Below are 20,590 nucleotides of genomic sequence, written 5' to 3' on the forward strand. Positions count from 1 at the left end.
CAGGGGTACTGCCCAGAGGCCACACTGAACACTGGCCCTGAGCCTTTGTGGACGTGGGCGAGACCGCCAGCCCCCAGCTTGTGCTGGGGCCACTCAAAGGGGCCCCGGGGTCGCAGCGCCCCGGCTATGGGTGGGCCTCGGCCTGGCCCGGGCAGGCTGGGCTCACTCAGAGAGTGTGTGGGCAGGGAGCGGGCTTGGAGAGGGCGGAGGGTGTGACGTGGCCCCGTGCCCTGCCTGCTGGAGACAACCTGGGATGCCCGGCCCAGGGACCTGCGTGTGGGCGCCCCTTGGCGTCTGCGCTGGGCTGTCGTTCTCTGCCCCTGGGCCCCAGTGGAGGGTGCAGAGCTGGAGGCTGTGGGGACCCAGTGTTTCTCTCCAGGGGCCCAGTCTGGGTTCCTGCCTGGGCTTGGCTGGTGCGCCTGGTGTGGCGAGTGGAGGCCCGGAGGCGGGGGTGCCGTGAGCTGCGGGCATGGAGCCGGGAGCCCTCGGGGGACAGGCTGCCCCTCGGGGCCATGGCGGGCACGTGGGGTGGGGGCGCCAGGAGCCCCCGGAGGCCGCTCTCCCCCGGTGAGGCCGCCCCCGCCCGCCCCCCTCCGGCCCACCTGCCCGCTGAGGCCGCCTCCAGCAGAGCCGCTCTCCTGTGTGCAGCGAGGAAGGAAATTGCAAATTAATCTTTATTTCCATCTTGGAAGGAAATCTTAATTCTCTGCATGGAAATGATCCCGTCCTCCCAGGGAATCAATTACGGGCTCCCACTGCAGGCAGCCCCGGCCAATCGGAGCAGGGCCGGCCCCAGGCCCCGCGCGCGCCCCCCCCACCCCCGCCCTCGTCTCTGGGGCCGCCCCCAGGGTGCACTCGGTGCTCAGGGTGGCCCGGCCCCTCTGAGTGTCTCTCTGAGTCTGCCCCGCTGTCACTCCTGGGGTCTCTGTCCTGCTATTTGTCTCTGTTCATCTCTGTCTGTCTCTGCGGCCCCGTTCCCAGCACCCAGGGGGCGTCTGAGCTGCAGCCTCAAGGCTGGGCCCGGGTCCCGGCTCAGCCCTGTCCCAGGGTGGCCTCAGGCTGGCCGCCCCAGTCCAGGCCTGTCCCCTGGCTTCGCGGTGAGGGTTTCCGGCCGGGGGCGGGGACAGCCTCAGTGCTTCCACCCGAGATGTGGGCACCCCCGGGGGGGTCCCCGCCCAGCGCCTCCGCCCGCCGGGAGATCTTGTCTCTCTATCAGTGGCACCCTGTGACTCTGACAACTGTCTCTTCTTATCAGCAGCCCACCCGGCGTCCACCCGCGCACCCAGACCCTGCTCTGCGCTGGGACCTGCCCTGGGGGCAGAGGACCCCCGTGTGCCCCCGTTTCCCCGTGAGGAGGGGCCCAGGAAGCGGGACGTCTGCTCCCCAGTCGGTCTCTGGCTGGAGCCCCCTGCGCCTGGCAGGTACTGGGGTAGGGGCGCCCATCACCCCAACTCCCCTGAGGTCTGAGAGCCGGGAGGCGCCACTGGCCGGAGGCCCACATCTGATTGAGGGCAGGTTGCTTCAGGCCTCTGCCCCTTGCACAACAGTCTGCCCACCCTGCCTGGCCCCCTGGGGGGCCCGGCCGCCTCCGCAGGACTAGCGCTGGCTGAGCATCTCCAGCTGTGTCCAGACCCCCTCTGCCTGCCCCTGGCCCTGCAGAGCACGCCCCGATCTCCCTCCTCTCCCGTTTGGCCTTGACGCCCCCCGCCCCCCAGCCCCGGGTGCCATGTCTCCTGGAAGCCATGGGGCTGCGCTTACCACGCCCAGGTGTCCCGCACCCCTCCCACTGTGGGCTCCCACCTCGGGGCGGACGTCTGCCCCCCGGTGCCAAGGACAGAGGCCCCCCCGTCCCCCCTGTGTGCGGCCCTTCCTTCTGGGCCCCCCGCTCATCCACCTGACAGGCCTGGATGGGACTATGGGCTGAGGCGGGCTGGACGGGGCAGGGCCCACCTGGCGTGGGAAAGGCGATCAGTGCACTCGGGCCCAGCTGGAGGCCTCAGGGAAGCTGGGCCCCTAGGGCCTGCCTGGGGCTCCGGGGAAGCCTGGGTCCTGCATCTACCTGGTCCACCCCCATCTCTCCCGTCCCCAGATGGGATGGACAACTCCCCGAGGCTGCAGGGTGCGGCTGTGGCTGGGGGGCAGGTGCCCTGCTGGGTGGTGGCTGTGGGAAGCTGGGCGCCGGGCTGTCTGTGGGTGCCCCCAGGGGACGAGGTGGGAGGCTGGGCTCCCAGCCGCCCTTTATCTGCAGCCCAGCTGTGGCCGCAGGAAGCGGCCGTTTCTCTCTGCCGAGCTGTCTCCCCACCAGACCCGGTGATAACAGAGAGGGGGGATGGCGTTGAGCAACACCCCATGGGTGCACGACCTCTAACCTGCCAGCCCGGGGGGTTGGGGGGGCACAGGGCCACCCGGCCCACAGAGTGTGGCACACAGCAGGTGCTCAGTAAGCGGTGCAGTGAGCAACCCAGGCGTCTTCCCAACCCTGTCCCCTCCCTTCCCGGGACTCGGCCTCAGCCTGCACGCACCCCTACCCCCTGCCCGGCTCCACCCCACTGGCCCATCAAGAGCCCGCCCTGGGGGTCCTCTTCCAACTCGAGGGGCCCCTGCCCCCCGGGAGGGCCTGGGGCTTGGCGAGGGGTGCCCAGAGCTGGTGGGAAGTTGGGGGCTGGGGCTTCTCTTAAACGCTGAGCTGACACTCTTGCGGCCTCCGCGGCTGCGCCCACGCCTCCCTGCCCTGCCGCAGGCCCAGGGCTGGGGTCAGCTGCCCCGGGGGCATGGTACCCCTGGCCTGGCACCCCATTGCCTGGCTGCCTCCCAGCCATCGTGCCCTTGCCCTGCCTGAGCCGGCTGGGGAGCGGCCCCGCTCCATTTCGGCCAAACGCTAGTTACTCTCTTTAATCAGAACTGTGGTGTGCAGGCTCCCAGGGGCCCAGCCAGGGTGAGGGACGTGACCTCACCCCGCCTCACGCAGCCAAGGGAGACAGACACGGCTGAGTTCAGAGCTGGGAGGCCGTGGCTAGGACTGGCCTGAGCCCCCAGAGGGAGGCTGGGAATTCCAGCCGCTGAGAGGAGGCCTGGGCCCCCTCGGGGAAGCCCGGGTGTGTGCAGAGGGGCCGTGAGTCCCCATGCCACCCCCACCGGGCCCCAGGGACAAGCTGGCCCAGGAGCACACTGTTGCCCTGTGCACGCCTGACACCGCATTGCCGCCCCACTCCCACGACACGCCAGACCCCCAGCCTGCAGGGCAGGGCCCCAGGACGGGCCACCCCCCAGACATGGGCCCACGGGCACGTGCCGGCCGGGCAGGAGCCGGCAAGGACAGAAGCTGCCCCCTGGCCTGCCTTGGCCCCCAGAGCTTCCCGTCGACGAGACTTTATCTGTCAAAACTGTATTAACCCAGAAGCCTGTTTCCATCAGAGTCTCGATTCCAGAGACGCTTCCAGATAAGGCTTATCGCCCGGCTGGTGCATTAGCCCCGCCAGCCAGCCAGGGGCCTGCAGATCGCAGCCGCCCCTCCCGCCGAGCGAGCCCGTGGCAGGACGCCCGCCCCCGGGCCCGTTCCCCGCGGGCAGCTCTTTCTGAGGCCGCAGCAGAGGCATTGGGGCGGGGTGGGGGCCTCTGGGGGCGTCCAGACCCTGGGTTCAAAGCTCAGCTCCACTGCACACGGGTGGCCCCCACTTCTAAACTGGAACCTGCTTCCTGGGGCACCCGGCGGGCGGGGGTTGCAGATGCCACTGGCTGCCTCAGGGCCCTCTCTTCCTGAGACGCAGAAAGTCTGGGGGTGCCCAGAGCCACAGGAAGTGGGCACTGCCCACGAGAGCACAGGGTGCCAGCCCCCAGGTGCCCGCCTGCCGCGCTCCCCCTTCAAAGGCTGTGCCCAGCCGACGTGGCTGGGGCACTCGGGTTTTGACCGATGCCAGGCCTGATAGCATCTCCTCCTGGGCTGCAGGCCACGCAGGCAGGCACGCTGCTCCGAAGCCGCACGCCATGGCTGGGGGCCCCTGCCCTGTGGCTCGGCGTCCCTGCCCGAGTCCACCTCTCACCTGGGGTTGCTGCTCCCCGTGAAATGCACCGGGCTGGGGGCTGCAGGGCCTCTCCCTGAAGTCACCCCCTGGGGACCCCATCCTGGAGAGACAGCTGCAGGCAGGGGTGGGGGCTGAATGGGAGCAGGGCCCAGAGTCTGGCCGGCGGTGTGGAGTTGGTGACGTTCTACAGGGGCTTCCCGACTGGGATGTGGGGACTGGGTCTGGACTCTCCCTGCCTGGCTGGCCCTCTGCTACCGTCCTGGACACGGACCTCCCACCCAGCATAGCCACACACACGGGGCCACAGCAGCCTGCCCTCCCAGGGCTGTGCTCAGGGCTGACCAGGCCCTAGTCACCTGATCACAACCTGTCCCTGGTAATGCTTTTAATGCCGTGTTTGGAAATTATGGTATGATGCGCCGATTACCGGGGTAAAAGGGAGCCCTGTGTCCACCTGCAGGCCAAACCCAGGGCCGCTGGAGCATCTGTCCGTCCTGCAAACGTCTGTAAACGCCCTGATGCCCCGTGACCTGTCCGCAGGGATGGCTGGGCTGCAGGGGGGCAGAGGAGCCAGGCTGCGGCTCTGTTGGGCTCTGAGGGGCTCTGTTGGGTTCTGAGGGGGCTCTGCAGGGCTCTGAGGGGCTCTGAGGGGTTCTATGGAGCTCTGTGGGTCTCTGAGCAGTTCTACGGGGCTCTGTAGGGCTCTGCAGGGCTCTGCGGGGCTCTATGGAGCTCTGTGGGTCTCTGAGCAGTTCTACGGGGCTCTGTAGAGCTCTGTGGGGCCCTGCAGGGCGTGAGGGGGCTCTGTGGGGCTCTGCGGTGCGCTGAGGGGGCTCTGCTGGGCGTGAGGGGGCTCTGCGGGGTGTGAGGGGGCTCTGAGGGCCTCTGCGGGGCTCTGAGAGGCTCTGTGGGGCTTAGCGCCCGGCCTGGGAGCTCCTGATGCTGGCGTGTCGGGGCAGCCCCCGGCCTGCCTCCTGCCCCGTCGCACTAGCCTGGCCCCCACAACTCCCAGATACCCCATGGGTGCTCCTCTGGGAGGTGCCTTCCCTGGATATGGTTGCTCTCTCAAGGTCCAGGAGACCCCGGGGCCACCCAGGCTGCCTAAGGGCCTGACGCTTCATGGATACCCTCAGCCCACTGGGTGCTGAGTCTGGGTCCCTCCTGCAGCCCCAGGCCCCTTAGGAGCCGCGGCAGTTCCTCTGACGTTCGCCTTGGGAGGGAGGGGGCGCCCGTGAAGGCAGAGGGACCAGCACGGCAAGTGGGCACCACGGGGCATTTATTTGCAGCTGCCAACCGGGCAGCCTGGGGCACCCTGAGCCTTTCAAGATGGCTCTTCTGGCGAGAGGCATGGGGTGTGGGGACAGAGCCTGCCCAGGGCCTCCAGGGAGCGCCCAGAGGCGGAGGCATGTCTGGCACTGCAGCCTGGCCGGGTCTGGGGGCCGGCGGGCACTCAGGGAGACTGGACCATGCGCTTGTGGGCGTCGAAGACGTAGCGCTTGAAGGACAGGCTGAGGCCCACGGGCTGGGCAGGCTCCAGCCGCTCCGCCTCCTCCGGCTTGGCTGCCTCGCCCCGGCCGGCACGGCCCCGCTTCTTGAGGGCGGATGTCAGGATCTTCTTGGACTCGGGGCTCAGGCCACCTGCAAGGCACAGAGGGGGAGCCTGTCACTCCATCCGGTCCCCAACTCTGCAGTGACCCGCCCCGGATGGAGCCTGGCCCGCCCCCCCCATGGAGCCAGGACCCTGCAGCACTGGCCTGGCCAGGACCCCCCCAGCACTGGCCTGGCCCGCCCCCACATGGAGCCAGGACCCCACAGCACAGGCCTGGCCTGCCCCCCCACCCCCAGTGGAGCCAGGACCCCCAGCACCAGCCTGGCCCGACTCCCCCATGGAGCCAGGACCCCCCCAGCACCGGCTGGGCCCGCCCCTTCGGTTCCCCCGCCTCGCTCTCCCACCAATGCTGCTCTGGCCACCAGCCTGTCTGGCCTGGGGCTCAGTGAGGCTCCCACCAGCTCCCAGCCCCCTGCCCGCACCCAGCCTGTGCCCAGGCCCCTGGGGCAGCCCCGCGCTCGCTGGCCCTGTCCTCTCCTGCCGTGAATGGCCTGCTGCCCCGGGCGCTCACTCTGACTCTCACCCGAGACCCCAGACACTCTCTAGCCTGGGGTGACTCTGCGGGAGGCATCACGGTTCTGCCCAGGGACCCCGGGGGGTGGGAGGGTGGAAGGAGGGGCCGGTGAGCTCCAGCTGGTGCCCCTCCCTGGGTGCTGGCGGACGCTGTCCACCAACTCCAGGCCAAGTGGGGCAGCCCCACGGCTCCGTGGCTCCTTTCAGCACCCAAGCCGGGTGCAGACCCGCTGTCTCCACTGCTGGCTGAGCGACGGCAGAGCTCGCTTCCTGCTGGCACCCACCGCCCACTGCTCTCTGTCCCCGCAGCTGGTCCTGGGCCCTCGAGGGCTCACGACAGCTGATGGTGTTCCTCTGTGCGGAAGCCCTGCCCTCCCCGGCTCCAGGGCCCCTTTCTGCAGGGTTTGTCTTTACAAGAAGCCTGCCTGGGGGCAGCAGGGTGCAGCCTCTTCATGGGCTGCCCCGGGAGAACGGGCTGAGGCTCCGGCCAGCCCTGCACCAGCGGGCACCCCAGGGCCAGTCACTCCCCTTCCGTGAGCTCCGCGACCCTGCTGGGGGTCCTGGTGGGAGCAAGCTGTGCCCTCCCCCTCTGGGCAGCGAGGGTACCAGCAGGCCGCCGTGTCCCAGCGCAGGCCGCCGTGTCCCAGCACAGGCCCTCACTCCTAACACACACACAGGGGCTCCATCTGCCCCAGACCCCCGGCTGGGTGTCAGGAGCCTGCGGGGTGGGGGTGGGCGCCCCCTGACCCACCTGTGCCGGCGCCTGGGGGGTCCTCCCCTCCCCGCCCGGGCGCTGGCTGGCTCCCCGAGGAGCGGAGCCCTGCGTCACACCAGGAGGACCCCTGTTCCCCCCACCCCACGCCTGTGGGGAGCAGGGCCTGAGGGGCTGGGCTGGGCTGGGCGGGTGTGTGAACTCTGGGCCACGTCTGGGGCTGAATGCGGGCGGCCGCCCCCAGCCCATCACCTGGGAGCGGGGGTGTGCACCCGAGGCAGACTGTGGGAGATGGCGCTGCACTGGACCCACGCGAGGAGCAGCCGTGGGGCGTCTGGGACGGGGATGGCCGCAGACTCAGCTGGGGCGGCCCTGCCCTGCACGGGGGCTCCGCCTGCCTCTCCACTGCGCGGGGGGCCGGGCGCTTGGTCGATGAGGCTCCGGGACCGAGTGGCCGAGGGGCCCACTGCCCCGGGGAGCCAGGCTCCTGCTGGGCAGCGGGTTGAAGAACCGCAGGCCTTGGGCCAGGGCGCGGGGCGTGGGAAGGGCCCTGGGCCAGCCCTCCCGCAGGCGCCAGGCTGGCAGGTGCCCTCTGCCTCCGGGCTCCTCCTGCAGGGCGGGGGCTGGCACCGACCCTGGAGGACGGCATGGGCGCCCGGGCCCTCTGGTACTGCGAGGTCTGACGGCTGCCAGGGAGGGGGCTCCCGGGGTTGGCGCCTGGCGGGGAGACAGGCGCGGCCCAATCTGCGGGCCATCTCGCTGTGAGGGCTCTTATTACCCACGGCACAGACCTCGCACCGCCCAGAGCAGCGGAGCCGGGAGTCTACCGGGTGCTGGGAGGACGTGGTGTCTCTTGCTGCTCTCTGCTTCGTTATGGGGCGGCCTGGACGCGAGGCCAGCGTGCCGACCAGCAGCGCGCGTCCGCTGGGGCAGCTGGCTGTTGGGGTTCCTGGCAGCGCTACTGGGAGCCGCCTTGTTTCAGGGTGGCCTTTCCCCTCGGCCGAGAGGCCAGTGGCATGGACGGAGGGCAGGTCAGGGCGTCGGTGGTCGCCTGGAAGCCTGTACACAGTGCTCCTGGCCTGGGAGACGCCGGGGGCGCGTTCTCAGAGCTCAGGTCTGAGAAGGGGCAGGCAGGAAGCAGCAGTGAGACGGGAGGGCGGCCTGCAGGCCAGCGGGGATGGTGCTGTGGGCTGGCTGCCCCGCGAAGGACTAGGGGGACCCGGGGGCCCGGCGCCACGCACTGGCCACGTGGAAGTGCTGAGGGCCGCATCTGAGCATCCAGTCCTGGGGGGAGCGTGACGCCTGGGGACAGCAAGCGCCTGGCCCCGTGCTGGTGGGGCTGTGGGGCCAGGGCTCCGGGGGGACCGCGGGCTCCATGTCCGCAAGGTGCCCCCCAAGTCGGGCTCACGAGCAGACAGGAAGGGTCTCAGCCGCTGAGGCCAAGTTCTGGTGGCCCTTCCCACCGCCTGCCTGCACAGGAGGCGTCCCCGGAGCCACCCCGGGACCACTGCCCTGGGCGACTGCTGACCGGGGGCCGCCGTGCGGACCTCTGCCCAGGAGACGGCGCCTCTCCCCTCCTTTGCATCCCGGGTCCTGAGTGTGACCCCACGGCCACCACACCAAGGGCGCCGCGTCTGGACACGTGCCCTGCCCTTCCTGACTCCTCCTCAGCCACCATCCCACCCAGGCTGGCTGGCAGCTCAGGAGCTCCCCGGCAGCCGGTCTGGGGCGAGGGCGGGATGGGGGTCTGGCCTGCGACTGCAGGCGGGTGTGTCGGATGAAACCAGAGGGTGGGTGGGGTCCTGCCTGGGTGTGCAGGGCAGCAGACCAGGGGGCCGCCCAGCGGGAAACGCCACCCACCGGGCAAGCGGCCCGTCCGTGACCCGGCGGGGGCGGGGCGGGCAGGAGGGAGGGCCGCCAGGCTCCAGGCTCTCACAGCGCCTGAACCCCGGGCTCAGGGGGTCCCTGCTCCTTCTCCCTAAACCCGGGGACTCTCGGAGCCCAGCGGCCTGCCCCACCCCCGACCAGCAGCCCGGCGGCCTGGGGGCGACGGGCGTGACCCTGGGCCGATGCTGCTCCCCGCGGCTCCCCCTGGGGACACTCTCCCAGGGCCGGGCGTGGCCTTTCTCACCGAGCGCCAGCCCCACACAAAGGCACAATGGGCCGGAGGCCGCTGGCCGGGCCGGGCTCGGTCATCAGGGAAGAATGTGGCCGTGCTGTTTCCCAAGGCCGGGCCGCGGGTGCCGCCCGGACGTGGCCATCAAAGCCGCCAAACTGCCTCCAGCTGCTGGCCTGGCTTTCATGTCGGGGCCAGCCTGGGCGAGGGGCCTCCACGCGGGTGGGCGGCTCGGGTCACCGGCCCACACAGTGGCCCCCCTTGGCCGGCTCAAGTCCAGCCATTCCCAGGGCAAGCAGCTCCGGGCAGAGCTGAGACGCCGCGGCGGGGGCGGGGGGACCTTTCGGGGGGGTCACATCGTGGGGTGACGGGGGTTGGGGAGCTCAGAGGGACACAGAGACCGTGAGTTCAGCCAGAGCCCCACTCTGGATGGGGCGGGTGTGGCTGAGGCCACTTAAGACGGGGCCCAGGCTGGCCGGGGCCAAGGAGGATTGGCCGCCAGGCAGGCGGTGGAGTGTATGAGGCGAGCGAGCTCGGCGCGGGGCAGGCGGGGTCACCTGGCCCCCCTCCTGCCGAACCCCGATTCGGGGGATGGCAACTTTGGATGGAACACCTCCTCTAGGAGGCCGGCTGCTCACGTGCTCCCAGCCTCCAGCTTGGCAGGCTGGGCGGAGGGGGCCCAGTTTCCCTTCTTTCCCGTCCTGCTATGGACCCCGTATGTAAACAAAGATGCAATTTGCTTTAAAAAGATAAGGTGATTAAGCTTTTATCAGACGTGTGCTCCACCGTCCCTGCGACAAAGGGAAACGGGGAGGCGGCAGCGGCGACGGGCCCATCTGAGGCTCCCACACTCAACGGGTCCTCGCGGCCCTTTGACGGGCGGAGGCGAGGCAGTGGGCGCCTGCACCCCTATTTTGACGTCTTAATGTTGCCTAATCCCTCCTTTAACTTATATTAAGCTTCTTAGCAGCAATGATGAATTCTTCAAAAACAAAAAAGGACCCTTTGCAAAAATCTTCCTCACACTGTGTAAATTGAAATTACAACGCAGCCAAGGCTTTGGCGACCGGGGGTGCGTGGGGAGGGAAAGCAGGGTGCCGTGCGGAAGGAAGGACTTTGTTTTAAGGTGAAAAAGAAAACCATTCTCAAGTGGGAAATGACTTGGCTGCGAGCATCAGAGGGTGGGTCGCGGGGGCGGCCTGGGCAGAGGGGCCCGCGGTCGCCTTCAACGGGCACAGCTGGTGTGCGGCTGCTGGGTGCCCGGGAACCCCGCAGCACCAGCAGCGGCTCCCGCTCGCCTCGGCCAGGGCAGGCGTGACAGGGCTGTTCCTGGGCTGCGGTCTGGAGCCCCAGGCGGGCCTCGGACCCTGCAGCGGTGATGGGCACCCCGGTGCGGGGGAGAGCAGGCCTGGGACCGGCCTCCTGGCAGGAGCCTCCAGGCTCTCGGGCCAGCTCCCTCTCTGATCTGCCCGTGGGTCAGCAGCCAGAGACCCTTCCAGAACAAAGACCCGCGCGCCCGTCTCGGCAATCCTCAGCCGCTCCTCAGGCTGGTGTCCAAGCTCTCCAGCCCAGCCGTGCCAGCCGTCTCCTGCACACCTGTGTGCCCACACCCACGGCTTCGCCCCCACCCCGCCCAGCCCCTCTTACCCCCGCCCAGCACCCCCAACCACAGCAACCGCCCCCGCCCCAACACACACAAGTTCTGAAGCAGGCCGGTCTGCAGAGCACACACACCTCCAACAGGAGGCCCCAGAGGCAGGGCCACCGCTGCGGAGGCTCTGGTCAGCTCCTGGCGGCCACGCGCTGGCCTCCCCCCGGCCCTGAGCGGGGGGCTCCCGGGTCGGGATGAGCCAGCTCGGGGCACACACCCACCAGCCCTGCCTGCAGAAGCCCATGCTGGTCACGAACCCTCCTGCGGGGGCCTCCTCCACTCACAGCCCCCCGAGGCTGGCGGGCACGGGCCTGGGACCCGGTGGCCCCACCAACACAGTCCCCACTGGCAAGAAAGCTGAATCTGAACCCTCCAGACACTCACTCCCTAAATGCACACTCTAACAGCAGTTAATCTTCAATTAAAATACCTAGAGCAGAAACTACGATAACTGGTTTAAAAGGAAGAGCTTATTGACAATAAAAGTCTTCTTCATATTGCTTTTCTTAAAAAAAAATTCCACTTATTAAAACTGTCATTTTTATGAGTCGGGAAAAAGCCTCATCCGGGGTAAAGAAGGGGCACAAAGGCTGAGGCGGTCGGCTCCAGGGCCCACGGGTGGCAGTCTGATCACGTACCAGCCCCAGCTCCAACGCGGGCGGGTGGGCTGCAGTCCGGACTGCCACAGGTGCTTGGGGGTGACAGCTGGGTCCCAACACACTCCTGCCCGGAACACAGGGGCTCCGGGGTCCACCCTCCCCGGCCGGGGCAGAGCGGGCTGGCTGGCTCTCACAGGCCCAGGGGAGGCAGGTGTTGGGGGTGCCCAAGCGTGCCCTCCAAGGCTGGTGGCACGGTCACTGCGTCCCCAAGGCGCGGCTCTGACAGCCATCCGCCACGTGGCCGCAAGGGTCCCCGACCCTGGGCACCTGGCACGGGCCAGTGGCACCTGACTCTCGACGCATCAGGGTTCCCCTGCCCTCACATTATCTGGTCACCCACCGCGTCTGGCCTGATTTTTGACCCTCTCTCCGCCCCTCCAGCCTGGGTCAGACCTTCCTCCTGGAGCCAGGACCCCCAGTCACCTCCAATCCTGCCCCTCGGAAGGCATCCCGTGCCCCACCCAGCGTCCCCTCAACCCCCGTATTCTGGGCAGCCGAGCCAGAGTCCCTTCCGCCTGGGACAGCCCTCCCCAGGCCACCTCCCCGCCCCCTTCAAGCGAAGCTCAGTGCCGCCGCCTCCAAGAAGGCTCCCACCCTGCCCAGGCGCAGTAGTCCTGTCTGTGCACAGGCAGAGGCAGCTGGGGGCTCCTTCCTGGGGCTCGCGTTCCAGGAGCAGGAGGCAGCCTCCACGGCGTCTCTGAACTACGAGGCCCACAGGAGCTCGGGGGATGCAGAGTGCTCAGGGCCGTGTCCAGCAGCACGGAGCAGGGACGGACACAGCCCATCAGCCGCGCCGGGGCCCACCGGGCACGCGTGACTGCACACAGAGCCGGGCTCTGCCCTCGGCGCGCACACAGCGTGCGTGGACGCCTCTGCAGGGCACACACCTCTCGCCCGGGCTCTGCCCTCGGCGCGCACACAGCGTGCGTGGACGCCTCTGCAGGGCACACACCTCTCGCCCGGGCTCTGCCCTCGGCGCGCACACAGCGTGCGTGGACGCCTCTGCAGGGCACACACCTCTCGCCCGGGCTCTGCCCTCGGCGCGCACACAGCGTGCGTGGACGCCTCTGCAGGGCACACAGCTCTCGCCCGGGCTCTGCCCTCGGCGCGCACACAGCGTGCGTGGACGCCTCTGCAGGGCACACACCTCTCGCCCGGGCTCTGCCCTCGGCGCGCACACAGCGTGCGTGGACGCCTCTGCAGGGCACACACCTCTCGCCCGGGCTCTGCCCTCGGCGCGCACACAGCGTGCGTGGACGCCTCTGCAGGGCACACAGAGCCGGGCTCTGCCCTCGGCGTGCACACAGCGTGCGTGGACGCCTCTGCAGGGCACACAGCTCTCGCCCGGGCTCTGCCCTCGGCGCGCACACAGCGTGCGTGGACGCCTCTGCAGGGCACACACCTCTCGCCCGGGCTCTGCCCTCGGCGCGCACACAGCGTGCGTGGACGCCTCTGCAGGGCACACAGAGCCGGGCTCTGCCCTCGGCGCGCACACAGCGTGCGTGGACGCCTCTGCAGGGCACACAGCTCTCGCCGCCGTGGGGAGGATGGGGCTGCAGCAGAGTGCTGGGCAGCACGCTGAGCTCCGGGGGGCAACGGGGTGCGGCTCAGCCCGCGAGGGGCTGGAAGGAGCCGGGGGCTGTGCAAACCCACTCGCGTCAGCCCAGCGGGCGGCTCCACGGGGGCGGCAGGTGCCCAGCGGGACCCCGAGCCCGTTCTCCCATGGGTGCTGTGAGCGGGCCTGACTGCCCTCCCACGAGGCCAGGGCGGCAGTGGGGACTGGAGTGAGTCTTCCTCTCCCGCTCTCCTCCGCGTCCAGGCTCACCCCGGCGCACTGCGAGGGCACGCAGGGAGAGGGCAAGAGTTGAGAGGCAGGAATTCATGAGCTCAGAGAGCTGCCGCCTTTGCTGGGGTGGGGGTGGGGGCTCCCTCTGCCAAAACAATAATTAATTTTTTTTTAAAGCAGCTACAAAGCCATGATTAAGCTTAGGGCCCTAAAACAAGCCCATAAAATCGAAAAATATTTATCTGGAAGGGTGGCAAGTCCAATAAAAGTTTTATGAATGTTTTACAACTGCCCTGTCAGGAAGCTGGCCTCTCAGTCACCCCCCTTCTAAGGAAAAACGACACACACACGCGAGTGCACGCACGGGCACAGACACACTCACACGGGCACGGACTCACACTCACGGGCACAGACACACACAGGCATGGACTCACACTCACAGGCACAACTCACACTCACGGGCACAGACTCACACGGGCACGGACTCACACGGGCACGGACTCACACGGGCACGGACTCACACTCACGGGCACGGACGCACACGGGCACAGACTCACACTCACGGGCACGGACTCACACACGGGCACGGACTCACACTCACGGGCACAGACTCACACTCACAGGCTAGACACGCACTCAAAGGCACAGACACACAGGAGTGCGGACTCACACGGGCACACACTGGCGGACGCACAGGCTCAGACACGTCTGGCAGAGCTGTGGCCTGCACCGCTCCTGCCGGCCGGGGGCTCCGCTGGGCCTGGGGCTGCAGGGAGGGGGGCCTAAGCCAGGGCCCGGGCAGCGGTCAGGCTCCCGCCCTCCTCCAGAGCCGCGGGCTCGCTGGTGGCTGCAGGCTCTGCCCTTGGTAGGCAAGGCCCAGACCCCCAGTGGGCTGCGGGGAGGACGGTTCTGTCAAGGTCAGCACAGGGCCACCAGGAGGCAAAAGGCTGCCAGGCTTGTTCTTCAGGTCTGGGAAGCGGGGGCCGGGAGCCTGGTCAGGGGAAGAGATGGGCGCAGGGCCCAGCGTTGGGGGACGTGGCCAGGGGTGCCCACAGCAGCCCTGCCTGGCTCCGGTGGCAGCTCCGTCCTGAGCTCATGGACTAAGGCCCCGCCGACCCCCTGCTCAGGGCTGACCCCTACATCAGGGGCTGGCTCGCCTGGAGACAGCGCTTCCCCACGAGAGCCCCGCGTTCCTCCCACTCCAGGCCCCAAGGTGCTCTGAGCCCCGTTACAGACGGGAAGGGGCTGGCGGCAGAGGTGGGGCCGGCACACAGCAGCCAGCCTCCGCTTGAACGTTGCGGTGTCCCTTTGCCCTCGCCCTGGTCTTCCCGCAGAGCCTGACACTTAGGGCCGAGCTGTGTGGCTCCAGAGCCTACCGACTGTGTTCTCCACGAGGTGGGGACCAGGCCAGCTGGTCGTGGGGGCCCCCGGGAAAAGCCCACCTGTGCTCAGAAGGGTGGCAGGCGGACGGGTGGGCTGGCGAGGACACCCCGGGGACGCAGCACCACGTGGGTCCCACCCTCAAGGCCCAGGCCGGAGCCACAGAAACCTCGGCAACGCTGCCTGTGCCAGGGACAAGGCCGCAGAGGTGGCACGGGAGCATGGCGAGGGGCTCCCGGTCGGGGCAGGGGCAGGGCTCGAGCATCTCGCTGGTCTCGGGGGAGCCTCTTCCCATCTGGCTGGTTTCGGGGGAGCCTCTTCTCATCTGGCTGGTTTCGGGGGAGCCTCTTCTCATCTGGCTGGTTTCGGGGGAGCCTCTTCTCATCTGGCTGGTTTCGGGGGAGCCTCTTCTCATCTGGCTGGTTTCGGGGGAGCCTCTTCTCATCTGGCTGGTTTCGGGGGAGTCTTCTAATCTCGCTGGTTTCGAGGGTTTCTCTTTTCTTCTCTGTGGCCAAAGTTTTTCCAGGGTTAAAAATAACCTTTTTTTTAGAACATCAAACATTGGTTAAAGGCGAAAGGGGTGCAGGGATGCGCTCTGCTGGGGGCCATCCGTCCACTGTGGATGAAGGAGTGGGAGGCTGCCCTGGCCTGAGGCACTGCTACCGCACACTGTCCAAGGCACCCAGAGGCCATGGACTCGTCCCCGACCCCAGAGACCCGGCTCTGCATCGAGGAGCTGGGAAGAAGCGTCGGGCGCTGTGGGGACACGGATGGGCTAGCCTTGGCCGGGGGCAGGACGGAGAGAGGACAGCCCTCAGCCCCAGCTCTCGCGCTGCTGGACAGCCTCCCAAGCAGCCCCGGCCTGCTGGTCATAGGCCCCCAGGGGCCCTTCCCCTGGGGCACAGGGAGCCGTGGCGCAGCCCGTGGGGACGGCCAGGGGCCCGACTGGGTGAGGGGCCGGCAGATGGTTTCTGTCCACGGGGCCATGCTTATGTTAATTGCAGATATTTTTACCGTATTGTGTTACTCCATCCATCTTTGTGAACGGTCCGTCTTGTAAAATTCTTTTAATGATGTTATTTTTTCTTGCCTATCTTCATCATCTGCAATTATTTATAATATCATTGTCTTTGTTTCAAATGCTGGGTATAAACATTGTTGTAACAGTTCTTCGATGGGGTTCATATAATTTTTACAATTGCTTAGAAGTGCTTCACTGGCCAAAGAGGGACGAGGCGGGCCATTCTTCTGGGGGGAAAGAGGCACCCCAAGGGCTCCCTGCGCTCGGTGACATGGGCCCCCAAGTCAGGATGCTCCGGAGAGGGCAGCGTGCGGCTGGCTCGGGACCGGGCCTCTGAGCTGCTGTCCCTGCAGACGGAGCCAGAGCCCCATAGGCCCCTGTCGGGTGAGACGCCAGGGAGAGACGGATGCTTTGTTCTCACTTTACAGGGATTTTCTGAAGCCTCAGCGCTCGCCCCTCACCGCTCTGCAGCCCTCTTTTCTCCCTGCCAGGCTGCTTTATGGAGTCTCCTCTGCCGGCTGGGGACAGGACCTGGTGGGAGGCTGCTGACTGCCTGGGGATCCTCCTGGGGGGTCCCCGCACCTCAGGGTCGCTGCCCTGAGGCCGCCGGCTTTGGGCCCGGGTGGGGCTCCCTGGGGACTGTGCAGGCTCCCTGGAGCACCACCCCACACACCACAGACCCTGGCCTCCTCTGCTCAAATACGCGCAGGGGCCCCTCCTGGAGTAAGCCCACTTCCCTCCCAAGGCTCTCACCGAGCCCACCGCCCCCTGTGCCACCCGCCTTCCCTGACGGCGCGGCCCCAGAGCTGGGGCTTGGGGCCCTCGTGGGCACTGCCCTCGGGCCCAGGCCGTCTGCGGTCCAGCGATGGGTGACTCATCCTTCCAGGTGGGAAGAGCCCGTGACCCTCACTGCCTCCCCGGCCTCTCGATGGTGGGGCCCGGGGGCAGCAGGGGCTGCCTCCTGTGACTCTGGGACCCCCATGACCCTGGAGCCATGGCTGACGACGGCCCAGGTCCGGGCTTGGTGCAGGGGTCTGAGCTGGGGGTGGTCTCTGTGTCTTTGGCCCAGAGCTGTGGACGCACCCGCCAGGATCGTTCAGTGCACTCCGCGCGGGAGAAAGCTGAAGAGGACAGTAGCCTCGCGCAGCCTCCCAGCGCCATGCTCTCACTGGGTCTCTTTTCTTTTCTCTGCAAGACTTCCCTTTCACGCGGTCAGGCGCCTCAAAGGTGACATCAGCCGTTGGCCATGTACCCTCGCGGGGCTCCTCCGGGGAGGTGACGCTCCGGGCTGGGCACGGTCCTGCTGGGTCCTCCTCCCTGGAAGGGCCCTTCCAGGAGAGGGTGGCTGTGCAGAGGCGCCATCCTCAGGGGCATGAGCTGGCATGTGGGGGTTGCTGTGCCTTCTCTGCCGACGTGCGGCGCCGACAGGTGTGAAATCTGAGGAACGTGAGTGTTCAGCACGCTTTTCTTTCTGCTTTTCCCTCTGGATCAAGTTATTTAAGAGAGTTGGGAAGGAAAAAAAACCCTCACAAAAGACCCATCTTACAGATGGGGAAACTGAGGCTCAGGAAGGTTAACATTCCAGCCAGGCTTTCAGGCGGGTCTGGTAGGCCGCAGGCCCTTGCTCTTTGCAGGAGCCCCGTCCCTGCCTCCTGGGCACACAGGGCTGCAGAGCCCGCACACGCCCAGCCCACGGTGCCTCAGAAAAGGCTGGCGGCCCTTGGTGGGCGCCCCTAAGAGGGTGGCCCGAGCTCAGAGGGTGCCCGAGAATCCACTCCAGGCAGCGTGTACGGGTGGGACTCAGTGTCTGGGGTGGTGTGAATGGGCAGGGCGCGTCTCACAGGAAAGGAAACAGTTTCACTTTGAACGCAGAGGGCCGGCGCAGCCCGAAGGCCCACTGTGTGGAGCCTGTGGGGAGACGACCACATCGTGACCAGGACGCCAGGGACGCCCCACCCCCGGCACCAACGTGAGCTTCCACCTCCCCAGAGCGCGGTCTCCTGTGCCGCAGCGGCCTCCGCCTTCCCCCCCTCCCTCTGCCTTCTCAGACCGTCATCCGAGGGATGCTTAGAACTGTGCATCCGGTCGAGACCTGCCTCTGACCCCGGGCTGACCCCGCGGTGGCTCCGGGACCCCTGCACCCCTGGGCGCTGCCCCACGGCCAGGCTCCGGGTCCCTCGGAGGCATGACCCGGAACCCGGGCAGGGTCACTGGGAGCCAGCAACGTGGAAATGGACGGGGGGGACCTTTGTCACTGCTGGCCACGCCCCCTACCCTCACCACCCTCCGCCCAGCGGGTCCCCAAGCTGTCTCGCAGGGAGGGCCTCGGCCTTCCGGGCCTTCCGGACGGAAGTGGCCCTTTGGAAGGGGCAGTTTTGTCAACGCAGGCCCTTCAACCATGAGGCACCAGACTTTGGGGGAAGCTCCTCAGGTGTCATGGGGAGGGGCCGTCCTGCGAGCCCGTTCAGCTCTGAGGTCTCGGAAGGCAGCGTCCAAGGCTCCACAAGGCGCTGCTCCCGTACTACAGCTCAAAGCCGACACGTGACTCTGACGCCCCCGCGTCCGTCCTGAGGCTCAAGTAGGAGCCACGGGTCGCGGTGGGCAAACACAGCCCAGAGACAGGCTTCCTGTAGTTCAGACCATTTCAGGTTTTCATCAGCAAACTCCACACACAGGGCGTCAGATGGAGCCCGACTCCCAGGCCAGCGTTCCCCCGGTTCCTGCCTCTCGCTCTCACCTGCAACCCGGCCTCTGATACCCGGCCTGTCCCATGGGCTGCGCGGTCCCACGCGAGAGGCCCAGTGCGCCTGGGGTGGGGCAGGATACCCAGAGGACTCCCTGGCCTCCTTCCCGGCCTGCGGAGCCAGCGGGAGGCCACCGGCTGGCACACCGGGGCCCCAGGCAGCAGACCCGCGCTGCAGCCCCACGGGGACAAGGCCCGCCTCAGAGCCAGCCGGAGGCAGGGATGGGGTGGCAACCCCGACCCCAGGGAGCCACGTGCCCCCTGAGCTGCTGGTCTGAGTGGCTCCATGCCCCGCACAAGCCAGGTGATGTGCCCTGGGTGCTTAGACCAGACGCAGTGCCCACAGCCGCCGTCTCCAGGACCCGCTGGCTCTTGGGCACAGGGCAGTGGGGGCAGAGGCCATGAGGCCCCGCGGGCTGAGCCTGGCAGGGTGACAGCTCCCGCGAGCGGGAGGAAACTGCCACTCACCAGGGATGTGGACCTTGAATTTGCCGCTCTGTCCAAAGGCGCTGTCGATGACGCCCAGCTCGCCGGTAGACAGGTGCACCCTGAGTCCCATGAACAGCTGGATGTTGGTCTCCTTCTTGAACAGGGAGCGGCCGATCACGCTGTGGTCATCCAGCACCTGTGCCCACCCGCCCGGGGAGAGTGTCAGTGTCAGGGGACGGCCATCTGCCACGTGCACGGGCGGTCAGCCCGCGTCACCACTGATGACCAGCGCCCTACGCCACCACCCGCAGGGATCCACAGAGGTGGCGAGAGCCCACAGCAGTCCCGCCCGCCCGGCCTGGAGCCGACAGCTCCTCAGGAAGGCCAAGGGGTGCCGCCCACTCCCGAGCCCGCCCCGCCCGCACTTCGGTGACCTCCCACCTCCAGGCCCCCTGTCAGCCCCACTCCGCGGCCTCTGCAGAGAGGGGGAAGGGGTGTGCACGCGCGTGTAAGCACCAGGTCTACCAGGCCTCGGAGTGCCAGGGAGGCCTCCTCCTGCCCTCTGGGCCCTGGGCGCTGCCTGGGCAGCATGCGGAGGCGGGCATGCGGTCAGCGGGGACCTCCTCCTAGGGCCCCACAAGCCAGGCTCAGGAGCATCGCACTTCTGCCCACGATGCCAAGATTTGGCCAAGCATCCGGATGGGTTGCTCTGAAGAGCATAAACTGCCCCACTTACCCTAAAAACCTTGCAGAAAAACACAGCCCACCCGACTAGATTCATCAGCCAGATACCAGGCACACGCCCCACCCCTGCTCCCAGTGACGGGCGGACGGGACACAGGCCACGTGGAGAGCCACCAGCCTCACCCCCATGGGAGCTGCTCCGCGCCCTCCACGTGGCAAGGCTGTATGAGGGTGCCCAGGCCTGCTGCACATGGACGGCGCAAAGCAGCTTCTCCGGCCCCTAGAACTGGGTAGTCCAGGTGAGCAGGCGTCACCAGCCTCAGGGCGAGGGTGCCTGTCGCCTCCGCAGGCCCCCAGCTGAACCCCTGCAGAAGGGCCTGAACGTGAAGCCCTGTCCCAGCCTCATGGGGGGCCTGGTCAGCCAGCAGGGCCAGGACGACAGCCAAATGGACCCGTGGGTCTGGGCCAGCCGTGCGCGTCCCCACCTGGGGCCAGTCCCGAGCTCGGCATCACTGCTGAGGCCGCTGGCCAGAGCAGGGAGGCCCTCAGAGCCCCTTGGACCCGCAAGCCCTTGTCTGCAAGGGTTTTCCTGAGCTCAGGGACAGGATCTGAGTCGCTTGCCGATGCGGGGGTGGGGGAACAGCGGGGACAGATGCCCGCCGGGGAGCCAGGAGGGGCCAGGGCACCCTCTGCACCTGGCACACGGCCTCCAGAAGTGATGGCCGTGGGTCCCAGCAAACCTCTGCCGCACGGCTGGCGTTCAGTGACCCCTGGGGTCAGAGGACGAGGCCTCCTGCGGGCGGCGGTCAAGCTCGTCTCCACAGGCTCCCAGCCTCAGCGGAGCCGTTGGGGATCAGGCACCAGCACGTCCCACCGGGAGGCCGGCTTCCCCATGAGCCCACCCCGGGATGTTGGCCAGGGCCCACGCTGAGCCTTGGCAGTGAGACGGTCCGAGGGGCTGCAGCGTCCACAAAGGACCCACCTGGGTGGTCGGCCCTGGGCCGTGGGCTGCTCCCCGAGCGCAGCAAGCCTCTCACGGGGTCCACCGGGCACGGCCCCTCCGCCCCAGCCCCCAAGCGGGACTCGGCTGCAGCGCACCTATTTACGTCGTCACGCGCGTCGGTCTCCGGCTGGCTCCGCGGCGTGGCCTGGGACTTGCCAAGTCCTGAGGCGACTGTCCTAACTCCAGCCGGAGGATGGGCGCTGGGATGGGGGACCACTGGAAGGGGGCCTGGTCCACGTCCCCCGGCCCCGCAGCCTGTGCC

The 20,590-nt window shown here is 67.9% G+C and overlaps 1 protein-coding gene across 4 annotated transcripts in view; it reads right to left on the reverse strand.

The window, feature by feature from the left end:
• Positions 1-5,281: 5,281 nt before the first annotated feature.
• Positions 5,282-20,590, reverse strand: part of EEFSEC (eukaryotic elongation factor, selenocysteine-tRNA specific) — a 118,038-nt gene continuing 102,729 nt past the window's right edge. For all 4 annotated transcript variants that reach the window (XM_069561079.1, XM_069561081.1, XM_069561077.1 and 1 more), the window contains 2 exons: positions 18,681-18,837; positions 5,282-5,660 (listed from right to left, as the gene is read on the reverse strand). In XM_069561079.1, the coding sequence (XP_069417180.1) occupies positions 5,473-5,660; positions 18,681-18,837 (345 nt within the window). In that variant the 3' untranslated portion in view covers positions 5,282-5,472. The remainder of the gene's footprint in view (positions 5,661-18,680; positions 18,838-20,590) is intronic.

Source organism: Ovis canadensis, chromosome 19, assembly GCF_042477335.2.
Source record: "Ovis canadensis isolate MfBH-ARS-UI-01 breed Bighorn chromosome 19, ARS-UI_OviCan_v2, whole genome shotgun sequence".
NCBI classification, from domain to species: Eukaryota; Metazoa; Chordata; class Mammalia; order Artiodactyla; family Bovidae; genus Ovis; species Ovis canadensis.